Source organism: Micromesistius poutassou, assembly GCF_964030765.1.
Source record: "Micromesistius poutassou genome assembly, chromosome: 12".
In the NCBI taxonomy this organism is placed as follows: domain Eukaryota; kingdom Metazoa; phylum Chordata; class Actinopteri; order Gadiformes; family Gadidae; genus Micromesistius; species Micromesistius poutassou.
Window position 1 is genome coordinate 9,761,388 of NC_140282.1, and position 22,713 is coordinate 9,784,100.

General features: G+C 48.1%; 2 protein-coding genes across 3 annotated transcripts in view; both read right to left on the reverse strand.

Annotated features, from left to right (window-relative positions):
• Nucleotides 1-4,472: 4,472 nt before the first annotated feature.
• lrrc28 (leucine rich repeat containing 28) lies at nucleotides 4,473-10,023 on the reverse strand. 2 transcript variants are annotated; one of them, XM_084476052.1, is made up of 10 exons: nucleotides 9,978-10,023; nucleotides 9,168-9,393; nucleotides 8,998-9,038; nucleotides 8,483-8,520; nucleotides 8,226-8,363; nucleotides 7,817-8,023; nucleotides 7,368-7,470; nucleotides 7,015-7,190; nucleotides 5,810-5,951; nucleotides 4,473-5,483 (listed from the first exon to the last, which is right to left on the reverse strand). In XM_084476052.1, the coding sequence occupies exons 2-10, from the start codon at nucleotides 9,333-9,335 to the stop codon at nucleotides 5,414-5,416; spliced, it is 1,083 nt and encodes a 360-aa protein (XP_084332178.1). In that variant the 5' UTR covers nucleotides 9,336-9,393; nucleotides 9,978-10,023; the 3' UTR covers nucleotides 4,473-5,413. The 2 variants fall into 2 exon arrangements, with proteins under 2 accessions (XP_084332178.1, XP_084332179.1); XM_084476053.1 differs by lacking the exon at nucleotides 9,978-10,023 and adding an exon at nucleotides 9,834-9,957.
• Nucleotides 10,024-12,606: 2,583 nt separating this feature from the next.
• The window catches only part of LOC311356172 (insulin-like growth factor 1 receptor), a gene marked incomplete at its 5' end in the record, with an annotated part of 28,415 nt that continues 18,308 nt past the window's right edge, over nucleotides 12,607-22,713 (reverse strand). Inside the window, 14 exons of the mRNA XM_084475930.1 lie at nucleotides 12,607-13,178; nucleotides 13,627-13,761; nucleotides 14,107-14,236; nucleotides 14,672-14,831; nucleotides 15,222-15,329; nucleotides 15,846-16,075; nucleotides 16,837-16,907; nucleotides 17,075-17,171; nucleotides 17,676-17,835; nucleotides 18,600-18,733; nucleotides 19,590-19,906; nucleotides 20,619-20,826; nucleotides 20,906-21,073; nucleotides 22,659-22,709. Of these exons, the coding sequence (XP_084332056.1) occupies nucleotides 12,836-13,178; nucleotides 13,627-13,761; nucleotides 14,107-14,236; nucleotides 14,672-14,831; nucleotides 15,222-15,329; nucleotides 15,846-16,075; nucleotides 16,837-16,907; nucleotides 17,075-17,171; nucleotides 17,676-17,835; nucleotides 18,600-18,733; nucleotides 19,590-19,906; nucleotides 20,619-20,826; nucleotides 20,906-21,073; nucleotides 22,659-22,709 (2,312 nt within the window). The 3' untranslated portion in view covers nucleotides 12,607-12,835. The remainder of the gene's footprint in view (nucleotides 13,179-13,626; nucleotides 13,762-14,106; nucleotides 14,237-14,671; nucleotides 14,832-15,221; nucleotides 15,330-15,845; nucleotides 16,076-16,836; nucleotides 16,908-17,074; nucleotides 17,172-17,675; nucleotides 17,836-18,599; nucleotides 18,734-19,589; nucleotides 19,907-20,618; nucleotides 20,827-20,905; nucleotides 21,074-22,658; nucleotides 22,710-22,713) is intronic.

A 22,713-nucleotide genomic window follows, 5' to 3' on the forward strand; every position in this document is an offset into this window, starting at 1 on the left:
AAAGTAATTTTACCATGTGGTGATGTGTCGTTAGCGTAGTGTTGACCTGACGACCTGGCAGCCCATCGTGATTGGTCGGTTGGGGGGTCAGGTGATCAGGACGCTCGCAGCGATGATGAGCCTTCTTACTCAGCGCCTGGGGAACAGAGACACAGTGCTCAGGAACTACAACTCCCACCATAAATAAAACTACAACTCGCACTGAATGCTGGTTTAATAACTAACTGTATACAGCAATACAGAAGTATATGGCCAGAACAATGTACCAATGTACCTCTATGCTGTACCAATATAATGACAGTATTCTGCTTATATACAAATGTACCATATACGACCATATACTGTAGCAATAACTACTACTGTACACTGTTCTATAGTATACTGAAAAACAAATAAAAACCTATAGTTGGAACAGATCAAATTACTAAATAAAATGGATGTGGTCGTAGGCAATGAACTCTCTATCAACTATCAACCTACACCAGGCCACCGTAGCTTCTCCTAGGGTGTAGGAAAGGGAGAGGTACATCTGCAACCTTTTCCAGTTGGGTTTAACTTAAGCTTCACACTAAAGGGTCAGACAGTGTTGATACTCACTGTCTTGGCTAAACGTCCCTTGTCAAACCCAGTGGAATGAGTTCAGTTCCACTTGTTCCATTTTTTTCACTCAAACAATTACAACAATTCGGCCATACATTATCCTGCATCTTTCATGACAGCAATTTTTAAAACAGTTGCATGATAAGCAATTAGTTCCCATGCCTAAGAGCTTTCTGTTGGTTTATAATAATATTGTTGCAGCATGTAAAAGTATATTTCTGTGGTGTTCATCTTGGCAAATAAAGGTATTCAGTAATTGTTATATGACAGAGAGATAGTCACCAGGCCAACAGGGCAAATACCAACAATCTCAATTACAAAAGAATACAATTACACAATTATTAAACACGTATGCCAAGCCACTTCCTGTTCCTGGGACAGTGTCTCACAACTTAAAGGCCTTTTTGTTGAGAGTAGTACATCATTACGTACTATGCTGCATCACATAAATGGAGGACATTAGAATCTAAGTTGTGCGGCACATGGAGAGTGTTTGTAGTCACACAATAGTGGCTGCTTGTTTATTGTTCTCAGCCCCACGTAGCTTGCCTTGGATAAAAGTGTCTGCCTAATGACGAAATAATGCAAATCATGTAAATATAATAAACTTACTGCAGGGAAGGCTGCACTTCACACCGTATGATTTTAATATTAATTTGCATTTGGCGAGGAATCTGAGATTTTATGTAAACGTTCAAACGGCGTGATGACAGCACAGGGCGCCGGCCTCCGGAAAACACCTGATACCATAGTAATGTGAACCTGTGTTCACACACTGTCAACCACACACACATGCACGCATGCACGCACACATACACACACACACACACACACACACACACACACACACACATACATACACACACGCACACACGCACAGACACACACACACACACACACACACACACACATACATACATACGCAGACAAATATACACACACACACACACTGGATATGGTAGCCAGACGCGCTGTCTGCCCACCAGGTGATCTGTTTACACAGGTAGTCAAATACCCATTAAGCCATTAGTGAGAAGTTAAGGTTGAGGAGGGACCGTGTTGATCTAGTTCAGGTTTCTCCCATCTGTTTGCATGCCTGGCTGTCTGCCTGGCTGTCAGCCTGGCTGTCTGCCTGGCTGTCAGCTTTTGTGGTGATAGTGGTTCAAAATAAAGAATAGCTTGAGTTTAGTCAAATGTGGCCCAGCCTACCCTTCTTAAGCGTGTCTCAGGATGTACTGTATTACTGTAATACTAATAAGTAATACTCTGATACTCTGATACCGTGGTACTATGTTAGTACTGTAGTACGATACAAGTACTGTGGGACTGTATCAGTTTTGCCGGTACTTAATCCTGTTGTCCCTGCATCATGTTTTACAGTCTGTAGTTATCCAACAGACACCTTCAAGGCAATCACAACCCAGCCTATCAGTGAACAGAGCCGAGCCCCCCGAGCCGACAGGCTGACATCCCCTCACCTGCACGATGTCGGCGTTGGTGTGGCTCTGCGTGGCCTGGCCGTGCTCCGTGTACCTGAGCAGCGTGCGGTCCATGTCGCTGCTGGCGTACTGGAACAGCTTGTTGGAGCCGCTGATGACGATGACGGCGATGTCGCAGTCACACAGGACGCTCAGCTCGTACGCCTTCTTCATCAGACCGAACCGCCGCTTGGTGAAGGTCACCTGGACCCACGGGCCGACACACAGGGGGACGGAGTGGGCTCAGCCACCGAGTCACGACAAGCTCACAGAGGACCTCAGCCACGCAGTTCATTTCTATTGGACGGGTGTCGGAGCACAACCTACCCCAGGGCGCTACATGGGCCCAGGTACCCCAGGAATAGGGTCCTATACTCAGGTACTCAGGTGTAAAGGTTCCCCGGGAGTGCTACCTGGGTTTCTCCCAGTAGAACCAGTTGAAGACTGTGGATGTACTGTGCAGCTCCAAGTATAAATTGTTTAAGACTGTGGTTGTACTGGGATGCTCCCAGTAGAACCAGTTGAAGACGGTGGTTGTACTGGGCAGCTCCCAGTAAAACTAGTAGAAGACTGTGGTTATACTGGACTGGGGTTGTACTGGGCAGCTCCCAGTACAATAGCTTTCAATAAAACAACCAAATTAAATGTGTTAACTCTGTTGTGATTGGCTCACCTGTCGGGTCCTCTCATCCAGGATCCGGGAGATGCTGATCTTCTTCCTTCCCATCTTAGATGCTGAGGGCCAGGTGGAGATCTGTGGGACGCAGGGGATAGGTGACAGATCATAAAGAAAACTGAGAATCAGGTGGAGATCTGTGAGACTCATCACTCATTACTGTACCTACAGCGATATATTGTTAGACAAACATACCTATTGTAAGTCGCTTTAAATTAAAAGAGTCTGCTAAATGCCATAAATCTAAATTTTAAAAGTTTACACATTGTTAAAAGCTGAAGACCAGGCTGAGATCTGTATTACATGGTCGTTAAGTTGCAGATCATTAGGTTATAGGTTACCTGTTTATATCTTTTCTGATGTATGTAAGCAAAGGTGAGGACATATATGAATTGTGTAACATTAGGAAGTAACTAGTTAGTAGTAACCAGTAACAAGAACTGCTAAAAGGTACAGCTCTTCACATGCATTCAGAAAGCACTCAAATGAATATTAAAAACTCTACCATCCTACTGAAATTATGTAGACTATCTTTACATTCTTACAAAGAAAAGTGTAAATATACTCTCCCTTTCTCTGATTTCTTAAAGAGACAAATGAATCATATTCACCTACCTGATGAAGTCAACGTTTGAACAGGCTTGAAAAAGAGTGCTTCTGTCTCTGTTCGCTACCTGTAGACATGAACAGGCTCACCGTTGCTCCCCAGTCATTGGTTAGTTCCTAAAGTGTCCACTACACACTGCCCTTGCTATCCCCACCCTATCTTATGAAGTGTGTGGGCTCTTCAGGCCAACTTTAAGATACTGTTAGATTCAAGAGATTAATTTCAGTGTAATTAGTTTGATATGCCACGGCCATTCATCGGCTATTAGTGAGTGAAGCTGTGACAATATGTTTCAAAATGGCTGTGCTTGCTTCTATATTAACCAATTTTGATTTCTGACCAATCACGGTATCTCTTCCCTGATTGGTTAGGGGAATCCAGAGAAGTGAGCAGAGGGGAGCAGAGAGGGAGGGTATATTCTTAAAGTGGTTTAGTGTCTAAATCTACTGCCCAATCCCACCTACAGCTCATTTAAATTACAACTAAAGTAATGGTGTTATATCATATTTTATAGTCATCAATATTATTTGCTGTTGGAATGGAACTACCACCAGAATATATTTGTCTGTTGGAGATATGAACATATTTAATAATTGTTTTACCTGTTCTTTAAAAAGGAGTCATTATTAACCATTTATTATTTCTTTCCGATCCTTCATATGTGGGGGGTGGTGTTTTTCTCACGTGCCCACTGGAACGCAGAAGTGAACTTCAACCTATCTTGTTTCATTAAAATAGCAAAAGCGTTTGCATTATATTAGGAGGAAATGGACTGCTCTTTTGTCATACTCTGCCAATAGAGATATGACTCCAAAGTTGTTGACATTATTAAAATAGTCTGGCTGCACAGACCTGATCCACAAATGCAAATGACTTTGCATTTAGTGTAGTATCACACACGTCAATTACTCAAACCTCACAAACCTCCACCGACACAATCGGTTTATTGGAGGACTGTTGACAGACGAGGGACATTAAGCGGCGTTGTGTTTTGCATGGCTGTTGACCACAAAATACCTCAAACTCACACACACTTTATTTCTGTCAGCGTTTCAGCAGAGATCAGGAACCAGTGGAGTCCTCAGGTTACAGGAGTCCGGATTCAACCAAACAACAAGGTTGAACTGATTCTACTTTAACAAACCAGGTTAAACAAATTAAGGTTAATCTGATTCTACTTTAACAGAACATGTTTTCTCCCTGAAGGCAAAAACCAGTGTAGCCCAGATTTTCTGTTTAACATCCAGCCTGTCAAGCATCAGATAACTTGGAGTCTGGGGTGAGTCTAGAGTTAATCTAGGTTGAGTCTGGGACAAGTGGAGTAAATCCAGGTTGAGTCTCTTGGGTGAGTCGGAAAGTGAGTGAGAAAAAAGTAAAGCAGATTATTATTTTTTACTTGTTGGTCGTGGATGCATCGCCTGTCTGTATAGTTACATATTGTATGCTGCCTTCTGGTTTATGTGAACACAGCTCACAGAAAGTCAACTAAATACACACACATTGTGCACATTAATAATGTGCACAAGCAACACTTCAACATACTTAAATTAACTATATTGAGGCCTTCAGTCTTGAGGTCCGAATTTACATTCAAAATTTACATTCGTGAACTTTGAACACAATCAACAAAATCATGTATTTTAAACAAACGTACAAACGGTAATGCTTCATACATTACAGGTGTGTACAGACGGACGTTACGATTGGCTGGATGTTATCAACCCCTCCGGGGACATGGAATGAACGTTGTAACAGGTTTCCACGGTAACGCACCCTAATCTGTGCATTTGGCACAACATGGCTTTCAAGTCCAACGAGGAAACGGGTCGGACGTCATTCTGTCATTCCTTCACAGCCGCGCTGTCCATCACGGCTTACGGGGACGCTGAAGGCACGCACGGGTCTGTCAATCAGTGTGGCTTCCTCCGTGGCGTCGGTGCTCCTGCCGACGCCACGGAGGGTCGGTCAGCCACCAGTCACATTCAGCCACTAGTCACAGTGCAGAGCAGAGCAGAGTGAAACGACAACAAGGGGGCGGGGCCTAAGGTGAGCTCATCCCTGGAGGTCGAACGTCTGCAGGCAGCGGCTAGAGCAGCAGTAGGCTATGAAGCTCACCACAGTTCTGGAGAGGGAGACCACACACACACAGACACACACACACACAGACACACACACCAAGGTTTAATTAGAGAATGGATGGTGATAGATGATATGATGTATAGACGTATATGGATTTAAGAGATAGATAAATGTGTGTGTGTGTGTGTGTGTGTGTGTGTGTGTGTGTGTGTGTGTGTGTGTGTGTGGTTTATATAAATTATTGTATGCATGTATTGGTGGTGGTTTGTATTGACGTCTGTATAGCTGTATGTATGGATGCAAGTATGGGTGATGGTTTGTATAGGTGTGGTAGATGATTGTATAGACGTATGTGTGGTAGAGGCTGACCTGTGGTGCACCCCGGCCAGGGCGGTGTCTCTGAGGGGGAAGGCTTTGGGGTAGACGCTGGTGAACAGGGGCTGACCGCAGCGGGGGCAGTGACCCAGAGGACAAAACAAGCGCTCCTGAAGGCTCCTGGGCAGGACCAGGTCTGGAGCCGCACACACACACACACACACACACACACACACACACACACACACACACACACACACACACACACACACACACACACACACACACACACACACACACACACACACACACACACACACACACACGTGTGTGTGTGAATAGGAATTCAAACTGCATACTAACAAGCAAAGGTTAAAGGGTACAATATTTTTACTAAAAAGGGTCTCTTTAGCCAATGAGAAGATCCACAACATTATGTGGTTCAGTGGAGGTACAGTTGAGGTCCTGACGTGGTTTAGTGGAGGTTATATTGGGATGTTGGATGTTCTGGTTTGGGTTTAGTGGAGGTATGGTTAGTAAGGTGGAGGTAGGTGTGTTTACTGGGTTAGGGTTGAGGTTCTGATGTGGGGTTAGTGGAGGTGGAGTTCTGATGTGGGTTTAGTGGAGGTCCATTTGGTAAGGTGGAGGTAGGTGGGTTTAGTGGAGGTATGGTTAATAAGGTGGGGGTTCTGACATGGTCAAGTGGAGGCTCTATTGGGAAGGTGGAGGTTCTGATGTGGGTTTAGTGGAGGTCCGTTTGGTAAGGTGGAGGTGGGTGGTGGGTTTACTGTAGGTACCGTGGGGGTGGTGGAGGTGGGTGGTGGGTTTACTGTAGGTACCAGGGGGGTGGTGGAGGTGGGTGGTGGGTTTGCTGTAGGTACCGTGGGGGTGGTGCAGGTGTGTGGTGGGTTTAGTGGAGGTACCGTGGGGGTGGTGCAGGCGGGTGGTGGGTTTAGTGGAGGTACTGTGAGGGTGGTGCAGGCGGGTGGTGGGTTTAGTGGAGGTACCGGGGGGGTGATGGAGGTGGGTGGTGGGTTTAGTGGAGGTACCGGGGGGGTGATGGAGGTGGGTGGTGGGTTTAGTGGAGGTACCGGGGGGGTGATGGAGGTGGGTGGTGGGTTTAGTGGAGGTACCGGGGGGGTGATGGAGGTGGGTGGTGGGTTTAGTGGAGGTACCGGGGGGGTGATGGAGGTGGGTGGTGGGTTTAGTGGAGGTACCGTGGGGGTGGTACAGGTGGGTGGTTGGTTTAGTGGAGGTACCGTGGGGGTGGTGCAGCTGCGTGCGGTGCAGGCTCCTCATGGCCAGCTCCTCCAGGGGAGCCACGCGCTCAGACTCCCAGGCCAGCAGCTTGACCTCCGGGGGCAGCGGGACCTCCAGCCCGGCCGCGCCCCGCAGCACCACCGCCCCCTCGGGGAGAACGTCTGAGGTACCGCACCTGGAGGGGCTCACAATTAGTTACACACACACACACTAACCCTAACATCCAACAAACTGTGTGTGTGTGTGTGTGTGTGTGTGCGCGAGTGAGTGAGTGAGTGAGTGAGTGAGTGAGTGAGTGAGTGAGTGAGAGAGAGAGTGTGTGTGTGTGTGTGAGTGAGTGTGTGTGAGTTACCCGTTGCAGCCGATGACTTTATCGTACAGGTAGGACGGCAGACCCCTCAGCTCCACGTTGTTGTCCACGAACACAAACTGCAGCTCGCGGGATCGCCCCAGGTCTGAGACACACACACAATCTTTATCACATGGATGCATTTCTTTATCAACATACTTTAAACGGCGAAGACTCCGCCTCTTTTTCGAGAATCACTTATCGGCCTATGTGCATTAGGGGTAAGAAAGTCTGCCCCCTAGTGGACATGTTGATGTGAGGCGGTGGTATGTATGCAGAGAGCTCTGCAAAGATCAGACGAGTTTCGCCACAGTGGGCTACGGAGAGGTGTGAATTTGAGTGTAAGCTTCAGGGTGTAACAAGCGGTGCAATTATTTGCTTCGCTTTTGGTGTGAACGCGTGAACAGTTAGGGCGTGTGGCGTAGTTCCCCGTGTGACCACTAGGGGCTGACCTGGCGGCAGGCTGGTCAGGCGGTTAGCGGTGAGTGACAGCTCGTTGAGGCTGCGGAGGAGGCACAGGTGTCGGGGCAGCTGTCTCAGCTGGTTCCTGTCTGCCGTCAGGTACTGGAGAGAGCGACAGCGGTGGAGCAGTGCGGGCAGACAGGTCAGACGGTTCCGGGACACGTCCAGTGACTCCAGCTCCTGGAGTTCCCCCACCTCTGAGGAGAGAGAGAGAGAGAGACAGACAGGTAGTTAGACAGACAGGTAGAGAGAGAGAGACAGACAGGTAGAGAGAGAGAGACAGGTAGAGAGACAGACAGAAACATAGATGATAGATACAGGTGTAGAAAGTAGATAGACGGGTAGAGAGTGAGAGAGCAACTGACAGGTACAGAAACCGACAGAGAAAGAAGGCGGTACCTGAGGGGAGGGCTTCTAGCTGGTTATTGGCCAATCGGAGATGGCGGAGGGAGCGGAGTCGACCAATCTCTGGACAGAGGAACTGGAGGGCGTTGTCACTCAGATCCAGAGACCTGAGCCTGGACAGCTCTCCTATGTCTGGACACACAGACACAGACACAGAGACTCAGAAACACACACGTTTCCTAGACGACCACTGAAGATTTATCTGAATGAGTGAATTTGTCTGATTTACGTTGACTGTGAGAAGGACTTACCTTCCGGAACCATCACGATGTTGTTAGAGTGGAGGTACCTGAAATAAACACAAATGTTCAACTTATTGGCTGCTTGTGAAGTCGTGGCGACACCTGCTGGCCACATCCTAGAACACCACAACACAGAAACCTCCATGGGTTCACAGTACAGACACAACAGGACTAATAACTGTTTTAGTGGGTTGCGGACACCCCTGACGGCTACCTGCTTGATCACTGGCCAGCAGCCAAACACCATGGACAATCTTTCAAATTATTTGGGACCCCCCACTCTGAGGTCCTTCTCGAAATGTATTACTTTTAAATGATGGGATTCATTTTCTTGCCCTTTGGGATGCTGAGGTGATATATATATATGGCCTTTAAAACCTGTTAGACTGTAACTGTGCTGAAAGGACATACTAATAAAATTGACTTGACTTACAAGTCAAGAAGCACTTGTTATAGGCCAACAGAGCAGGCCAACAATGCTGCATTTAGGGAACAACTAATAATAACCAAACAGGAGAACTTACAGTTCAATCAGATTGGGAAGCTTCTGAGCGAGGTTATCAGGCTGAGAGAGAGAAGGTGACAGACAGAAAGAAAACAGTACTTTAGTTGTAATGTCACACAAAGGGTGTGTGTGTGTGTGTGTGTGTGTGTGTGTGTGTGTGTGTGTGTGTGTGTGTGTGTGTGTGTGTACCAGTGCAGTGAGAGAGTTCCTCTTCATGTACAGCCTCTCCAGGAACTGCAGCCCCTCATCTTTCAGCAGCTCCACAGGGAACTTGTTGAGGTTGCGGTAGTTGAGGAACAGGTTCTTGTGGCGCTCTTGCTTGGCCATGCAGATGGCTTCGTGGAGCTCCGTGGCCATGGCCGGTCCCCGGAGAGGAGATGTTGGGAACAACCCCTCAGTCTATGGCATGATTAGGCTTTTGATAGAAAGAACATGGTATAAAATTAAACCAAGCAAAGTAAACTTCTGTAGTAAAAGTCTGCAGGTTTTTCATCTAATTTATTGAATATTAATTAATTGAATAAGAATATTTTTCTGACTAAGAATAATAAGGCCCAACATTGAATTAAACTTAAATGATCAACTCTCACTACTTCATGATGACTTATCTCTTAAGGGATCGGGTTAACATTATTATTGCTACTCAGTATTGGTATTACACAGTAAGTTATTCAACACAGATAAAGCGCCAGCTCTATAGAGCTAGTGACTCCATCAGCATTAGAAATGTTTGACCATGAAGACAACTGCATAATCACAACTCCAGATCATATCCTTTCATCGTTAAGAGTCAACATGTAAGTAGAATGACAGTAGTTTGTATAGTTACTAGTGTTAGTGTCTTCATGTCCTCACAATTAGCTCAGCTGCAGCAGTTTCGTATCGCGAAAGCAAAGTTTAAAAGCAAACACGCTGAACGACTGGGATCTTCGACACATCACCCTTCAGACGACTATTAAACCCCTTGTTAGGACTCATAAAGCCTTGATTATATCTGACCTGACGAGCTGAGCTGCTAGCCTTGCACCGTAGCATCGGCGACGAGCCACGGATGTAAACAACGTGATGACGTCATCCACGCTAACTCCACGGAACGCTGGGCGTTGTAGTTTTTTTGAAGTGCCGTTTTGTAGTCCTACCGTTTCTGAGGCCATAGTTGAGTAAAGAAAAATAAATTAAAGAGTAGGTCGAAACGCTTAGCTTATTCTAGAGTCAGTCATACTCATCAGAGTCATACTTTAGTCATACTCTCTAATTTTCTAAAGAACACAAATAATTCAAACAGTTTTGCATACGTTTTTTATTCACCTTAAGTCTTGTGGTAAACTCTTAGGAAAAAAGGACAGCAATAAATCATTCTCCAACAGCTGCTCCATAATTCCCAGAACTCACAGCAGCCCGTAGACAATACGACCTTATTTCAAAAGAAACGTACAAAACGGAAAAACAAAAAATATATATTATTCTTTTACTGCTTAGTCACAGGTTGCGCATACAAAATCACTGTCATTAATAACGAAACAGAAACCCAACAACAATCAGAACAAGTTTTGATTTCAAGTTGATAACAGGTCCAAGCAGACTCGACCTGAACACAGCCACCACACATACCACGTGTGTGTGTATGAGTGTGTGTCACAGTAACCAATCAGACATGGCCGGCCGAGATGTGTGGTCATCATCCAACTACTTTGAACATCTGTACAGCCAAACAGGCCAACTGAATGTTAAGAAACAGAACACTGCCCCACTAGGGACCAATCCGGCTGTGACGCACAACATGTTGTCAGATGGTAGGCAGCCCGAGGAGAAACACACACACACACACACACACACACACACACACACACACACACACACACACACACACACACACACACACACACACACACACACACACACACACACACACACACACACACACACACACACACACACACACACTTCTGAAAATGACAAATCAAACTCTGCATCCTCAAACTGATCCTTTTCAACCACAGAAGATATATTTATGCTTTTATCATATATATATTTATATAAAAAAACGTAAAAACATCTGTACAGAACAGGGATTTTTTTCTTTCTTTTTTTTTAATCAGGATTTTTTTTAACAAAAAAAAAACAGAAAACAAATTCATTTCTTTTAAAGATTTCAAAAAATTGCAAAAACAAAAAAAACAAAAGAAATGTGTCTTTTCTGTTTTCCCAGGGGGACTGGAGCCCTCCTTCCCGTATCTCGATAATCCTTTAAAACATCTGCTGCACCGTGTTTCCCTCCGTACCCGCTCATGGACTCTGGACGGGTCTGTGAGGGCAGCTGACCCTGCTGGACCGCGGGCCCTTCAGCACCGCCACCCACCCGCCTCTGAAAACCCAATGGTAACCCTCCACCCTGCTACAGCACGGCAGGCGGCTCGGCCATCCACGATGCCGCCCCCTGCTGGCCAGACTGGGTTCCTGCGGGCTGGCGTCGAGAGTGTGTGGATGTGTTTCTGTGTGTTTGGAGTGTAGACATCCGTTTCTGACAACTGAACAGTGAGGTAGATGAATGCTGACAAACAGCAACAAGAGCACAGAACCAAAGAAGAGGAGGCGGAGAGACTAGCAGGTCATTTACATGTACAGTGATTTTACACATCCTGAAAGAAAATAAAATACATAAAAAAAAAGGAAAAATAAATATTCCGGGCGGGAAGAGGAAAAAGAAGACGGAGCCTCCAAGTTCGGAACGTTTTGAGGTGAACGGAGCGTTTAAATGAATCCCTGGTGGCCCTCTGGGCGGGGCCTAGATGGAGTGGGAGGGGCTTCCAGTGGTCTGGTCCCAGGGCCGGGTCCAGGCAGCGGTCGCAGTGGAGGGGGCGGGGCAGGGCGGGGGGGGGGGGGGGGGGGGGGGGCAGTTCCTCCCCCAGACCGGGCCACGCCCAGGGTCCGGCGGAGGAAGCCCCTACACCCCCCTCACCTCCCCCCTCCCCTCCTAACCTCACTTCTGAACCACGGCCTTAAGAGGGGGAGGATGATGAGGAGGATGATGAAGAGGACGATAGTTGCCAGCCACGCTTACGGGAGGATGAAGACGCAACCGTCCTGTGAAGGGGCGCCACCTCACAGATGGCGTCGCTCTCCGACGACGACGGCGTCCCTCAGGTCTCACACGGCCGACCGGCTCGTCTTCAGGTCGGGAGTTGAGTCAGAAAACCAAAAGGGGGAGAGAGGGGAAGAGGACATAGCAGCAGATTCTGTCGACGGGAAAACCCCCAGGTTAAAGGCAGGAAGAGGAGTAGTGGTGATCCGGCTGTAGAGCTACGAGTAGTGGAGTGCTTCTCTGGAGTGGTGAGCTCTGCGCGGTCGCTAGACGGTTCTCCGGGTGGCTCAGAGCTCTGGGAGGTGTGGAGTGGTAACACGGGTTCGGATCTTGTCGCGTCAAGAGGGGTTCACGGTTCAGGCCTCCGCACGGTGGACTCGAGTCCCGGAGGGTTTCTTCAGAGGGGATGAACCGGTCTGGGTGGAGCGCTCGCGAGGGTTCAACAGCTCGTCCGTCGGGCACTTTGTGCGTCAGCTCTGGAGCCCGGTCTCCACGGTGAAGAATCGGGGCTGAACTTGAGGACCGGGGGTCAGACACACGCCCCCTCCCCCCCCCCCCCCCCCCCCAAAAAAAAAAAACATGGAGGATACATTTTGGCAACAATAAGGCAGAACTACCATCTGTGTTTCAGTCCTTCACGGCCTCTACTGGAGGGTCTGGCTGAAGACACGCCCCCTTAGCTCAGCATCTTAAGACTCTCAGAGAGCGAGAGAGACTCTCCTCCCTCCCCAGCAGAGGAAGTGTTCATGTCTGGGGGGGGGTTAAGGGGGTTCAGTCAACAGTTGTTCTTGCGTCCGTTCATGTGAGCGTACGACGGCAGCTCCTCCGGCGACGACAGCCGGAGCCCCGCCCCCGTCTCCCCATTGGCCGCCGGCTGTATGTCCGCGGTGGTGGGGCCGGGTGTGGCGGGCGTGGAGGGGGCGGAGCCGGGCGTCTGGGGGCTCTGGGCCAGCGAGGGGGCGGGCGTGGGGGGCGTGTCTGTGTGCGTGGCCTGGTTGTAGAAGAAGCTGAGGTCCCTGAAGGAGGGCTCCAGCTCCTCCTCCACACTGCCGATGATCTCCGGGAAGGACGGACGCATCTTGGGGTTGAACTGCCAGCACAGACGCATGAGCTCGAATCTGAAGGGGCACAGACACACAGACACACACACACACACACACACACACAGACAGACAGACAGGAGGGTCAGTCATCTGTAATGTTAGACATGATGACACATGATTGAGAGATAGAAAGAGAGGGCGACAAAGATGGAGAGATAGAAAGAGAGGGCAGACAGAGCGAGAGATAGAAAGAGAGAGAGGGCCGACAGAGCGAGAGATAGAAAGAGAGAGAGGCCCGACAGATCTAGAGATAGAAAGAGAGAGAGGGTCGACAGAGACAGATAGAATGACAGGGTGAGATAGAATGAGAAGGTGTGTGTGTGTGTGTGTGTGTGTGTGTGTGTGTGTGTGTGTGTGTGTGTGTGTGTGTGTGTGTGTGTGTGTGTGTGTGTGTGTGTGTGTGTGTGTGTGTGTGTGTGTGTGTGTGTGTGTGTGTGTGTGTGTGTGTGTGTGTGTGACTCACATCAGGTGAGGACAGTGCTCTGGTTTCTCCAGGACTCCTCCGTCCATGACGAAGCGGAGGACCTGCTCGTTGGACATCCCCTGGTAGGGCTGCTCCGCCAGGGTCACCACCTCCCACATCACCACGCCAAACGACCTGCACGCACACATAGATTAACACACATTATACACACACATATATATATATATATTAACACACATTATACACACTCACATATCGACAAACTTTATATACACTCAGACACACATTGCACATCACAAACACACATATATCAACACATATATCGACGCACATCTCACACACACACACACACACACACACACACACACACACACACACACACACACACACACACACACACACACACACACACACACACACACACACACACACACACACACACACACACACACACACACATAATGCTGACAGACGAACATACATCATAACATAACATACACACATACGACATATACTGACCACACGTCTGAGTTGGTGGTGAAGACTCCGTCTTTCAGGGACTCCGGGGACATCCAGCGGACAGGCAGCAGGCCTTTACCTCCCTTACGGTAATAATCTGTCTCATAGATGTCCCTGGTCATGCCAAAGTCTACACACACACACACACACAAGTTATCAGAGGATATTCAGTCATGGAATAATATCGTGTGATTTAAGATATGTTGAGGCACGTTAACGGGACCCACCCCAGTGTCCTCCTCAGGGGAAGGCGCAGCAGCAATTTCAGGGCTTTGCTTTTCACCTTTCACCCAGCACGCCACATGACCTCACTTAACTAGACCCCAACTAATTGTTTTGCATCACAGTCCAAAAGTACTGAATGTTTCCAGCTGTGGCTGATTTTGTGCGTGTTAAAGTTGCTGTGATCGAGAACACAACGCCCGACCTTGCGATGCGTAGCGCGTCTCAAGGGAACAAACCTTAAGACCTCCCACGTTAAAGACTCTCGTTATCAAACCCCTCCCCCTCGTTGAGACACTGTCCAATCGTAAAAGCGCAGGTTATGCACGTCAAAAGAACGAACCTCCTATCTTGACGGTGAAGTCGTTGGTCACCATGCAGTTCCTGGCCGCCAGGTCTCTGTGGACGAACTTGTTGGCGTGGAGGTAGGCCATGCCGTCGGCGATCTCTCCTGCCATCTGGATCATCTTCTTCAGAGGAGGGAGACAGAGGGTCTCCGTCTGCTGGAGGGCGACAAACATCACAGCGGATTACAATGGAGAAGTCCATCCCAGGATGTGCTGCCAATATTTAGGCGTGGCCAGGCCGTTATTAAGAGGATTCTTACCTTACTCATTTAATTTAAATTGAATAAAAGCAGCACTAATTGAACTTCAATACTCTCAAACACAGAACAAAACACAAACACAGACCAGTTTAATAGTAATTGGGCATTTTAACGCTGGTATGACATCAAAGCCGTAGGCCGATGGTTGGGGGTTCCGGGATAAGAGGTCAAAGGTCTTGTGTCAGGGGCCAGGAGTCAAAGGGAAGGAGGCAGATGAGGGTTTGGGGTTCTGGGGTGAGAGCTCAAAGGTTAGGAGTGTCAGGAGTGAGGGGTGGAGAGCGGGTACCTCTTTTGGGCGCAGGGAGCGCAGGTAGCTCTTCAGGTCTCCTCGGGTCATCAGCTCCATGATGACCAGGGTGGGCTGGCCCTGGGAGACCACGCCCAGCAGACGCACCTGCAGCCAATCACAGCACAGCCTCAGCAACCACAACCAACCACAGTGTACACTGAGCTGACTTGGCATTATGAGCACTCCCAAGGGGACACTTAAACACCTGCGCTCTTAAGTAGCTTAAAATAAGCAGAGATTATGCCATAAAATAGTCTGTTATCTATCCCTCATGGTATATACCGCAGTACATGACTGTAGTAGAATAAGAATAACTGCAAAATATACACAGAAAGTACACAGTAACTCTTGCAGTGCCATGCTAGAAGCTGAGCTTAAGTGTGGTGATGTCAGCAAAGCTTCTCAACACAATCAACCCCTCGCAAGAATGAAACACGACTCTGTGAACGTGTTTGTCTCTGTAATGTTTGTGTATGAGAGCAGAGTATGCAAGTGTCTGTATGTTTATCTGTAAGTGCGGGCTGCATGTGTGTAAGAATGTGAGTGAATGAGTGAGAGTGCATGAATGCAGGCACGTGTGTGAGTACAACCGTGTGTCTGCATGCGTGCACGTGTGCGTACCACGTGGTGACAGTTGAACTCCTTCATGACAGACGCCTCGTTGAGGAACTCGATGCGCTCCCGCATGCTGGCCGACTCGTTGACCGTCTTCACCGCCACGCGCGTCTCCGCCTCGTCCTTGACCACGCCCTTGGCCAGGCCCTCGTACACCATGCCGAACGAGCCCTGGCCCAGCTCCCGGGCCAGCTTGATCTTCTCCCGGGCCACCTCCCACTCGTCAGGAACGTACACTGCACACAGCCCGGAACTGTCAGCACCACAGAAGAAGAGAGCAGTACACTGCACACAGCCCGGAACGGTGAGCACCACAGAAGAAGAGAGCGCCACAAACGAAAGCTGTGTTCGAAATCGTTCCCTATTCACTCACTCACTATTCCCTATATAGTGTTTATGATATAGTGAACTATATAGGGAACGAACAAACGAGAATTCGGACACTACGCTGAACATTCCTAAACGTAAAAACACGACCGCATTGCATTGTGGTATATGGGAGTAACATGTAGGGAACACCGTATGTTCACTCAAATTTTGGGTATTTTATTGTCCACTATATAGTGAACGAACACCACTACGAAATGGCGAGCACCCTATATAGTGCACTATTTCCGTGATAGGGAACGATTTCGAACACAGCTGAAGAGAGCTCCACGTTGTGTCCAGTGGACACAACGACAGGCAGTTAGCACCACAGAAAAAGAGAGCAGAACACTGGACACAAAGATAGCCAGACAGAAGTAGAAACACAATGATAGCAAGAGTCTGTTCAGAGTGACCAGAGAATCTGCTTAAGAACAGATCTGATTCTGGTCGGGTTTTAAAAGAGACTTGAGATAAACATGTACATTGTGATTGGAAACAACGTTTCTAATCACAAGCGATTTTTTGTGTAAATATTAGAACAGCCTATGCTATCTGCTTCATCAGGTCCCACTACGTCCTTTAGAACGAAGCAATACGGTGTCGAATCAACGAGTGGAGGAGGACTCACTCTCTGCTGCGCTGAAGTACTCTGGGTTGACCGACGCATAGAGAACTCCATTACCCAGCCGATCGCTGTTCCTGGAACACACACACAAACAGACGCTTGTTTTACATACATATATACAAATACAATACATAAAAACATCCACACACACAACTACATTAATAGATGGACGGACATCTACAGAAACAGACCGTTTCATGATTAAACAGACATAGTGACAGACAGTCAGATAAAGACCGACCTCTTCTTGTTGAAGATGAAGAGCAGGGGGATGGCGACACAGATCAGGAGGATGATGATGGAGACGAAGATCAGGATATAGAGGACGCTCTCATATCCTGTTTGTACACACAGGAGGAAAAATTCAATAAATGTTGGAATCAGCTTGAATACATTCTACTATGATGTTATATATTCTTCATAATACACAACTCAGGTATTTGTACATCGTCCACAAAAGGCACATTTGAATGCATTGTTTACATCTGGGTGAATGCGGGAACTAGTGGTTCTGCAGCACGGTATTCAATGCTTGTTTGTTCTGATCATTCTCTGCCTGGCTTTTCATAAGCTGTGAACTGGACTAGGATCTCCTAGGACAGTGGTTCTCAAACTTTGTCTACTAGTGGACCCCCTCAAAGATATATTTTCAACCGAGCGCAAAACAGAAACTTTCAGAATTGAAACTTGCTCAGGGTGAAAACAAAATGATAGCTAGCTATATGTTTTTTTATTTAAATTTGTTTTTGCTTCCTGCACTACTCTGAAATACCCCTAGGGGTATGCATACCCCCATTTGAGAACCACTGTCTGAGGACATGGGATATGGATGTGTGTCCTACGTTCTGCGACGTAGAAGCCCACGGGCTGGGTCCAGGAGCCGTTCCCGGCCAGCGAGGTGGCCCGCACCCGGGCTGAGTAGTTCCCCGGGGTCAGGTTGGACAGACGGGCCCCGCGGTGCTCCTGGTACATCTGACGGGACACGCACTCCAGCTTCTCCGACTGCCACACACACACACACACACACACACACACACACACACACACACACACACACACACACACACACACACACACACACACACACACACACACACACACACACACACACACACACACACACCTTTAGCATGGAGGTTTAAATCTAGATGCAGGGGTTCTCTTCAGCTAGAAATAGATAGATATTATAGGACTGGTGCCTTCTAGAACAGGTTTGTTACCAGCTAGAACTAGTCTGGTACCCGCTTATACAAATGAGTATAGATTTGGTACCAGCTACAACAGGTGTGGTACCAGCTACAACAGGTCTGGTACCAGCTACAAAAGGTTTGGTACCAGCTACAACAGGTTTGGTACCAGCTACAACAGGTTTGGTACCAGCTACAACAGGTGTGGTACCAGCTACAACAGGTGTGGTACCAGCTACAACAGGTGTGGTACCAGCTACAACAGGTTTGGTACCAGCTACAACAGGTTTGGTACCAGCTACAACAGGTCTGGTACCAGCTACAACAGGTTTGGTACCAGCTACAACAGGTCTGGTACCAGCTACAACAGGTGTGGTACCAGCTACAACAGGTGTGGTACCAGCTACAACAGGTGTGGTACCAGCTACAACAGGTGTGGTACCAGCTACAACAGGTCTGGTACCAGCTACAACAGGTGTGGTACCAGCTACAACAGGTGTGGTACCAGCTACAACAGGTGTGGTACCAGCTACAACAGGTCTGGTACCGCTGGGGGGTCTAGTGAGTGGCGGGACTCACCTCGGCAGCCAGGCGGTACTTGATGTCGTACGTGAGGATGAGTCCGTTGGGCCGGGTGGGTTCGGGCCAGTGGAGGGAGACCCAGTCCTCGTGGCCCTCCCAGGTCAGCGGGCCCGGGATGTCGTCAGCTCTCTCTGAGGGGGTGGGGGGGACACGGAGGGCAGGGCACGCTGAGTCAGCTGAACCATCCTTACAGGTTACCATGGTAACACACCATTCACCTCATTTCAGGAACTTGGCAGGAGGGAGCTCTTAAGAATCACTGAACATTGATGGTATGATGGTTAATCATGTTTAGCGTCAATAATGTAGTGTATGCTGTAAATCTACCTAAACTCTCTAATGTTTAAACATTTTTACACACTATTGCTTTAACCCTTATTTTATTTTTTTTGCGGCTGATATTCAGGCTACTGCTGTCCTGTACTTTCTGCTTTAACAACCACATTTCCAATCTGGGGTTAATAAAGTACATCTTGTCTTAAACGTGGTTGGAAAGTTACCGTACCGCCGTTCCCCAACAGGGGGCAGCAGCCCTCTGTGAGAACGCTGGATGAATCACCCTAGAAACACTACTCTCTGCAGCGGGACTACAGACCGTCCTTTAAAAGACTACAACTTGGGTATTGTTGGTACTACTCGTAACACTACTAACAACTTGTATGTTATACGTCCTGGCAGTTAAAGTACACACTTATTGTATGTTGTATGTCCTGGCACTTAACAAACGTACTTAACATTGTGTAGAATCTTATCCTAGCTAACCTTATTGTGTACGGGGAATGGGTTAACATAACAATTGTTAGTGCTTGGCACTTGGTTCTATGAACATTCTCACCGTTCAGACAGAGATATATTGTTTCCCCTTCTTCTGACAAAGGTACTTTTTTTGTACTTTTTTTTTGTAAGTTGCTTTGGATAAAAAGCGTCTGCTGAACACCCTTGATGCAAATGAAAGGCGGCTGCGTGCCGGCTATACGACGCCCTCACCTGCGGGTTTGGTCCTGGAGAAGACGAACTCGGCAGCGCTGCAGTGGCGCACCTGGCGGTTGCAGGCGTGCACGTCGATGCGGTACACGGTGAAGGGCTGCAGGCCCGAGATCTGCAGCTCGCGCTCGCTCACCTCCTGCTCCATGAAGTCGAAGTGCTGCAGCGGCGGCACCAGTGGCGCCGGCCCGCTGCCGTTCAGCCGGCCGGCGCGCAGGGGCGGGGCCACAGAGCTGTTGGCGTACAGCCGCTCGGCCCCGCGGGACACGGTGGCGTTGGGGGGCCCCGCGACTACGTCTCTGCGGCGACGGTCGGGGGGGCTGTTGGGGGAAGGAGGTGGAGGGGGGGAGGGGGGGTGTGTTTATATATCAAGTTGACAGTTTCCCGGATTATCCAAGTGTACTAAAGAAAATATTGAAGTGAGTGTCGTCATGACGCGACGTGAATACCGTGCTGTGGCAACCCCGCCTTGCCAATTAGCCAGATGCAGAGCACCTGAGGGACAGGTGGAGAAGCAGGGCTTAAATAGCCCTGCTTCTCATGTGGAGAATGTGTGGAGAGAACGGTCCTTCCGGGTGATGGGACCGTCAAATCCTTCCAGATTTTTGGTTTTGGTATTTTGTAAAAGACTTAATTTTGGAATAAACACCCAGTTAAATGGTGTCCTGATTGGAAGAAAGCGGTTCACTCCCCAAGGCGGGTTGCCACAGTGCGTAATCTGACAGAACAGAGCTCTCCATCTCCACAGGGACCGGCTTCATAATGTATTTTATTAACTAAAGTATACTATAAAGTCTACGTTATAATATATAAGGCTATTAGTAGCCTATACACTTTTCAAATTGAATGCAGAGGACACGAGCGGACACGCACATCGTCTTTATGAGGTAGAAAGTGGAGGCGGTTTATATATAGCAGATGCACTGTGCTTCGGCTGCAGGAACCCTGATAAGCTAATCAATTATTTTTATGCGACCATTAGACCACGCGAAAGTCCTAACAAATTAGGCATCCTTGTGTGTGTGTGTGTACCGTGGTGTGAAGATGGAGTTGTGCAGGAAGTTCTCGAACACTTTGCGGTAGGAGGCGTCTGCGGCCTCAGCCTCCAGGTCCTCCGCAGACTTGGGACAGGGGCAGCAGGGCCCCGGGTCCCCCCCGTCCTGGTCCTGCTTGGTGGGCTTAGAGTCGTCGTCCTGGTCCCCCACCGCCTTAGCGGCTATCCTGATGGGCACCTTCAGTTCTGGAGGAGGAAGAGGATGAGAAGCCCTGCGTGTGTGTGTGCGTGTGCGCGTGTGTGCATGCGTGCGTGCATGCCTTACCTTTAGAGCAGTAGTTGTGCTGGTACAGCTCACGGTCCTCGTTCTGTTGTTGCCATAGCAGCAGGTAGTAGGTGTGGTTTCCGTTGGGGGAGAGGGGGGGGGACCAGCGCACCACCAGCTGGGTGGAGGAGTTTGAGTAGGCTCGCACGTCCAGAGGCATGGAGGGAGCTGAGGGAGAGAGAGAGGGTTAACGTACTGTATGGTATGGGGTGTTATTGTACTGTCAACACCATCTATGGTCTTGTTCTAGTGTGGAATACATGGTATTATAGTGTTCATACATCAATTATGTTGTGGGGTGTATATATATCCTGTGGGACGAGTAATCGTCCCACAGGTTATTAATTATTAATTGTACAGTAGTATACTAGTATAATACTTGTGTATAGTAGTATTACAGAACAATATATCAACGTATAGTACATACAACCTGGTATCGCAGATATAGACACTTTTGCCGCTTTTCCACCACCAGTACCAACTCGACTCGACTCGACTCGCCTCAACTCGGTTTGGTTGCGTTTCCATCTAAAAAAGTACCTCTTCAATGTGGGCGGGTCGTAGAAAATAACCTCTCCACCATGGGCGGGTCGTCATTAGGTTTTAATCACGGGAGACGCGATTCCCGGGAAATCTGAATCTGATCAAGACTATTTCCTGATTCCCGGGAAAGGTTATGATGGGAAATAAAATAAAATAAAAAGCGCAATGACTGCGCGTCTATTGTTGTCATACGGTAACGTTGATAGAGGCGAAACTCGAGCCCTAGGAAAGGAACGACACTGAAACGAAACAGTGAAACGCTGATCTTCCGGAGCCGGTCCGTGGACTCCAGCCACGCCGGACACACACAACCACGCCGGACACACACAACCACGCCCGACACACATAACGACGCGCAGCCTAACTCTAGCCCCGGGAAAGGAGCGACACACACGGCGAAACGCTGATCAGTGTCCCCCTCGGGAGCGGGTTCGTGGACTCCAACCACGCCGGACACAACTTAACTTTGAGTGATTATTCCCATTGACAGCCGCTGGCCAATCAGTTACCAGCAGCCTGTTTACGTCACACAAAAGTACCTACTCCGCTCGCTTGGAACCTCGACGGAGGTAGTACTAAAAAAAATTACCCGGTACTAGGTACCAGGTACTTTTTTTGCCAATGGAAACGCAAAAAAGGCGTGGCGAGTCGAGTCGAGTCGAGCTGGTACTGGCGGTGGAAAAGCGGCATTTGTGTTGTACATTAGAATTGTATTATAATATCAGATTACCTGCAGTATGGTGTGGATATACACCACCTAGTGTTGTATTGGAGTTCTGCACTATACTGTAGTTTGATATTATGCTGTATTGTAGTTCTGCACTATACTGTAGTTTGATATTATGCTGTATTGTAGTTCTGCACTATACTGTAGTTTGATATTATGCTGTATTGTAGTTCTGCATTATACTGTAGTTTGATTCTAGTGTAGCTCTGCATTAGACTGTAGTTTGATTCTAGTGTGGTATTGTAGTGCTGCACTATACTGTAGTTTGATATTAGTGTTGTAATGTAGTTCTGCACTATACTGTAGTTTGATATTATGCTGTATTGTAGTTCTGCATTATACTGGAGTTTGATTCTAGTGAAGCTCTGCATTATACTGTAGTTTGATGCTATTGTTGTGTTGTAGTTCTGCATTATACTGGAGTTTGATTCTAGTGTAGCTCTGCATTATACTGGAGTTTGATTCTAGTGTGCTATATCTCACCTGCTGGGCTGGTGTGGATGTACACCACCTTGCTCTTGGCCCCAGGCGTGTGCTT

Excerpts from the sequence above, each read along its gene's own strand:
- lrrc28 (XM_084476052.1), bottom strand. The coding sequence starts at position 9,335 with ATGGCCACGGAGCTCCACGAAGCCATCTGCATGGCCAAGCAAGAGCGC. Across the intron at positions 8,521-8,997 it reads CTTCCCAATCTGATTGAACT|GTACCTCCACTCTAACAACA; the intron begins GTAAGTTCTCCT and ends TGTTTATTTCAG. Across the intron at positions 7,191-7,367 it reads AAAGTCATCGGCTGCAACGG|GTGCGGTACCTCAGACGTTC; the intron begins GTAACTCACACA and ends GAGCCCCTCCAG.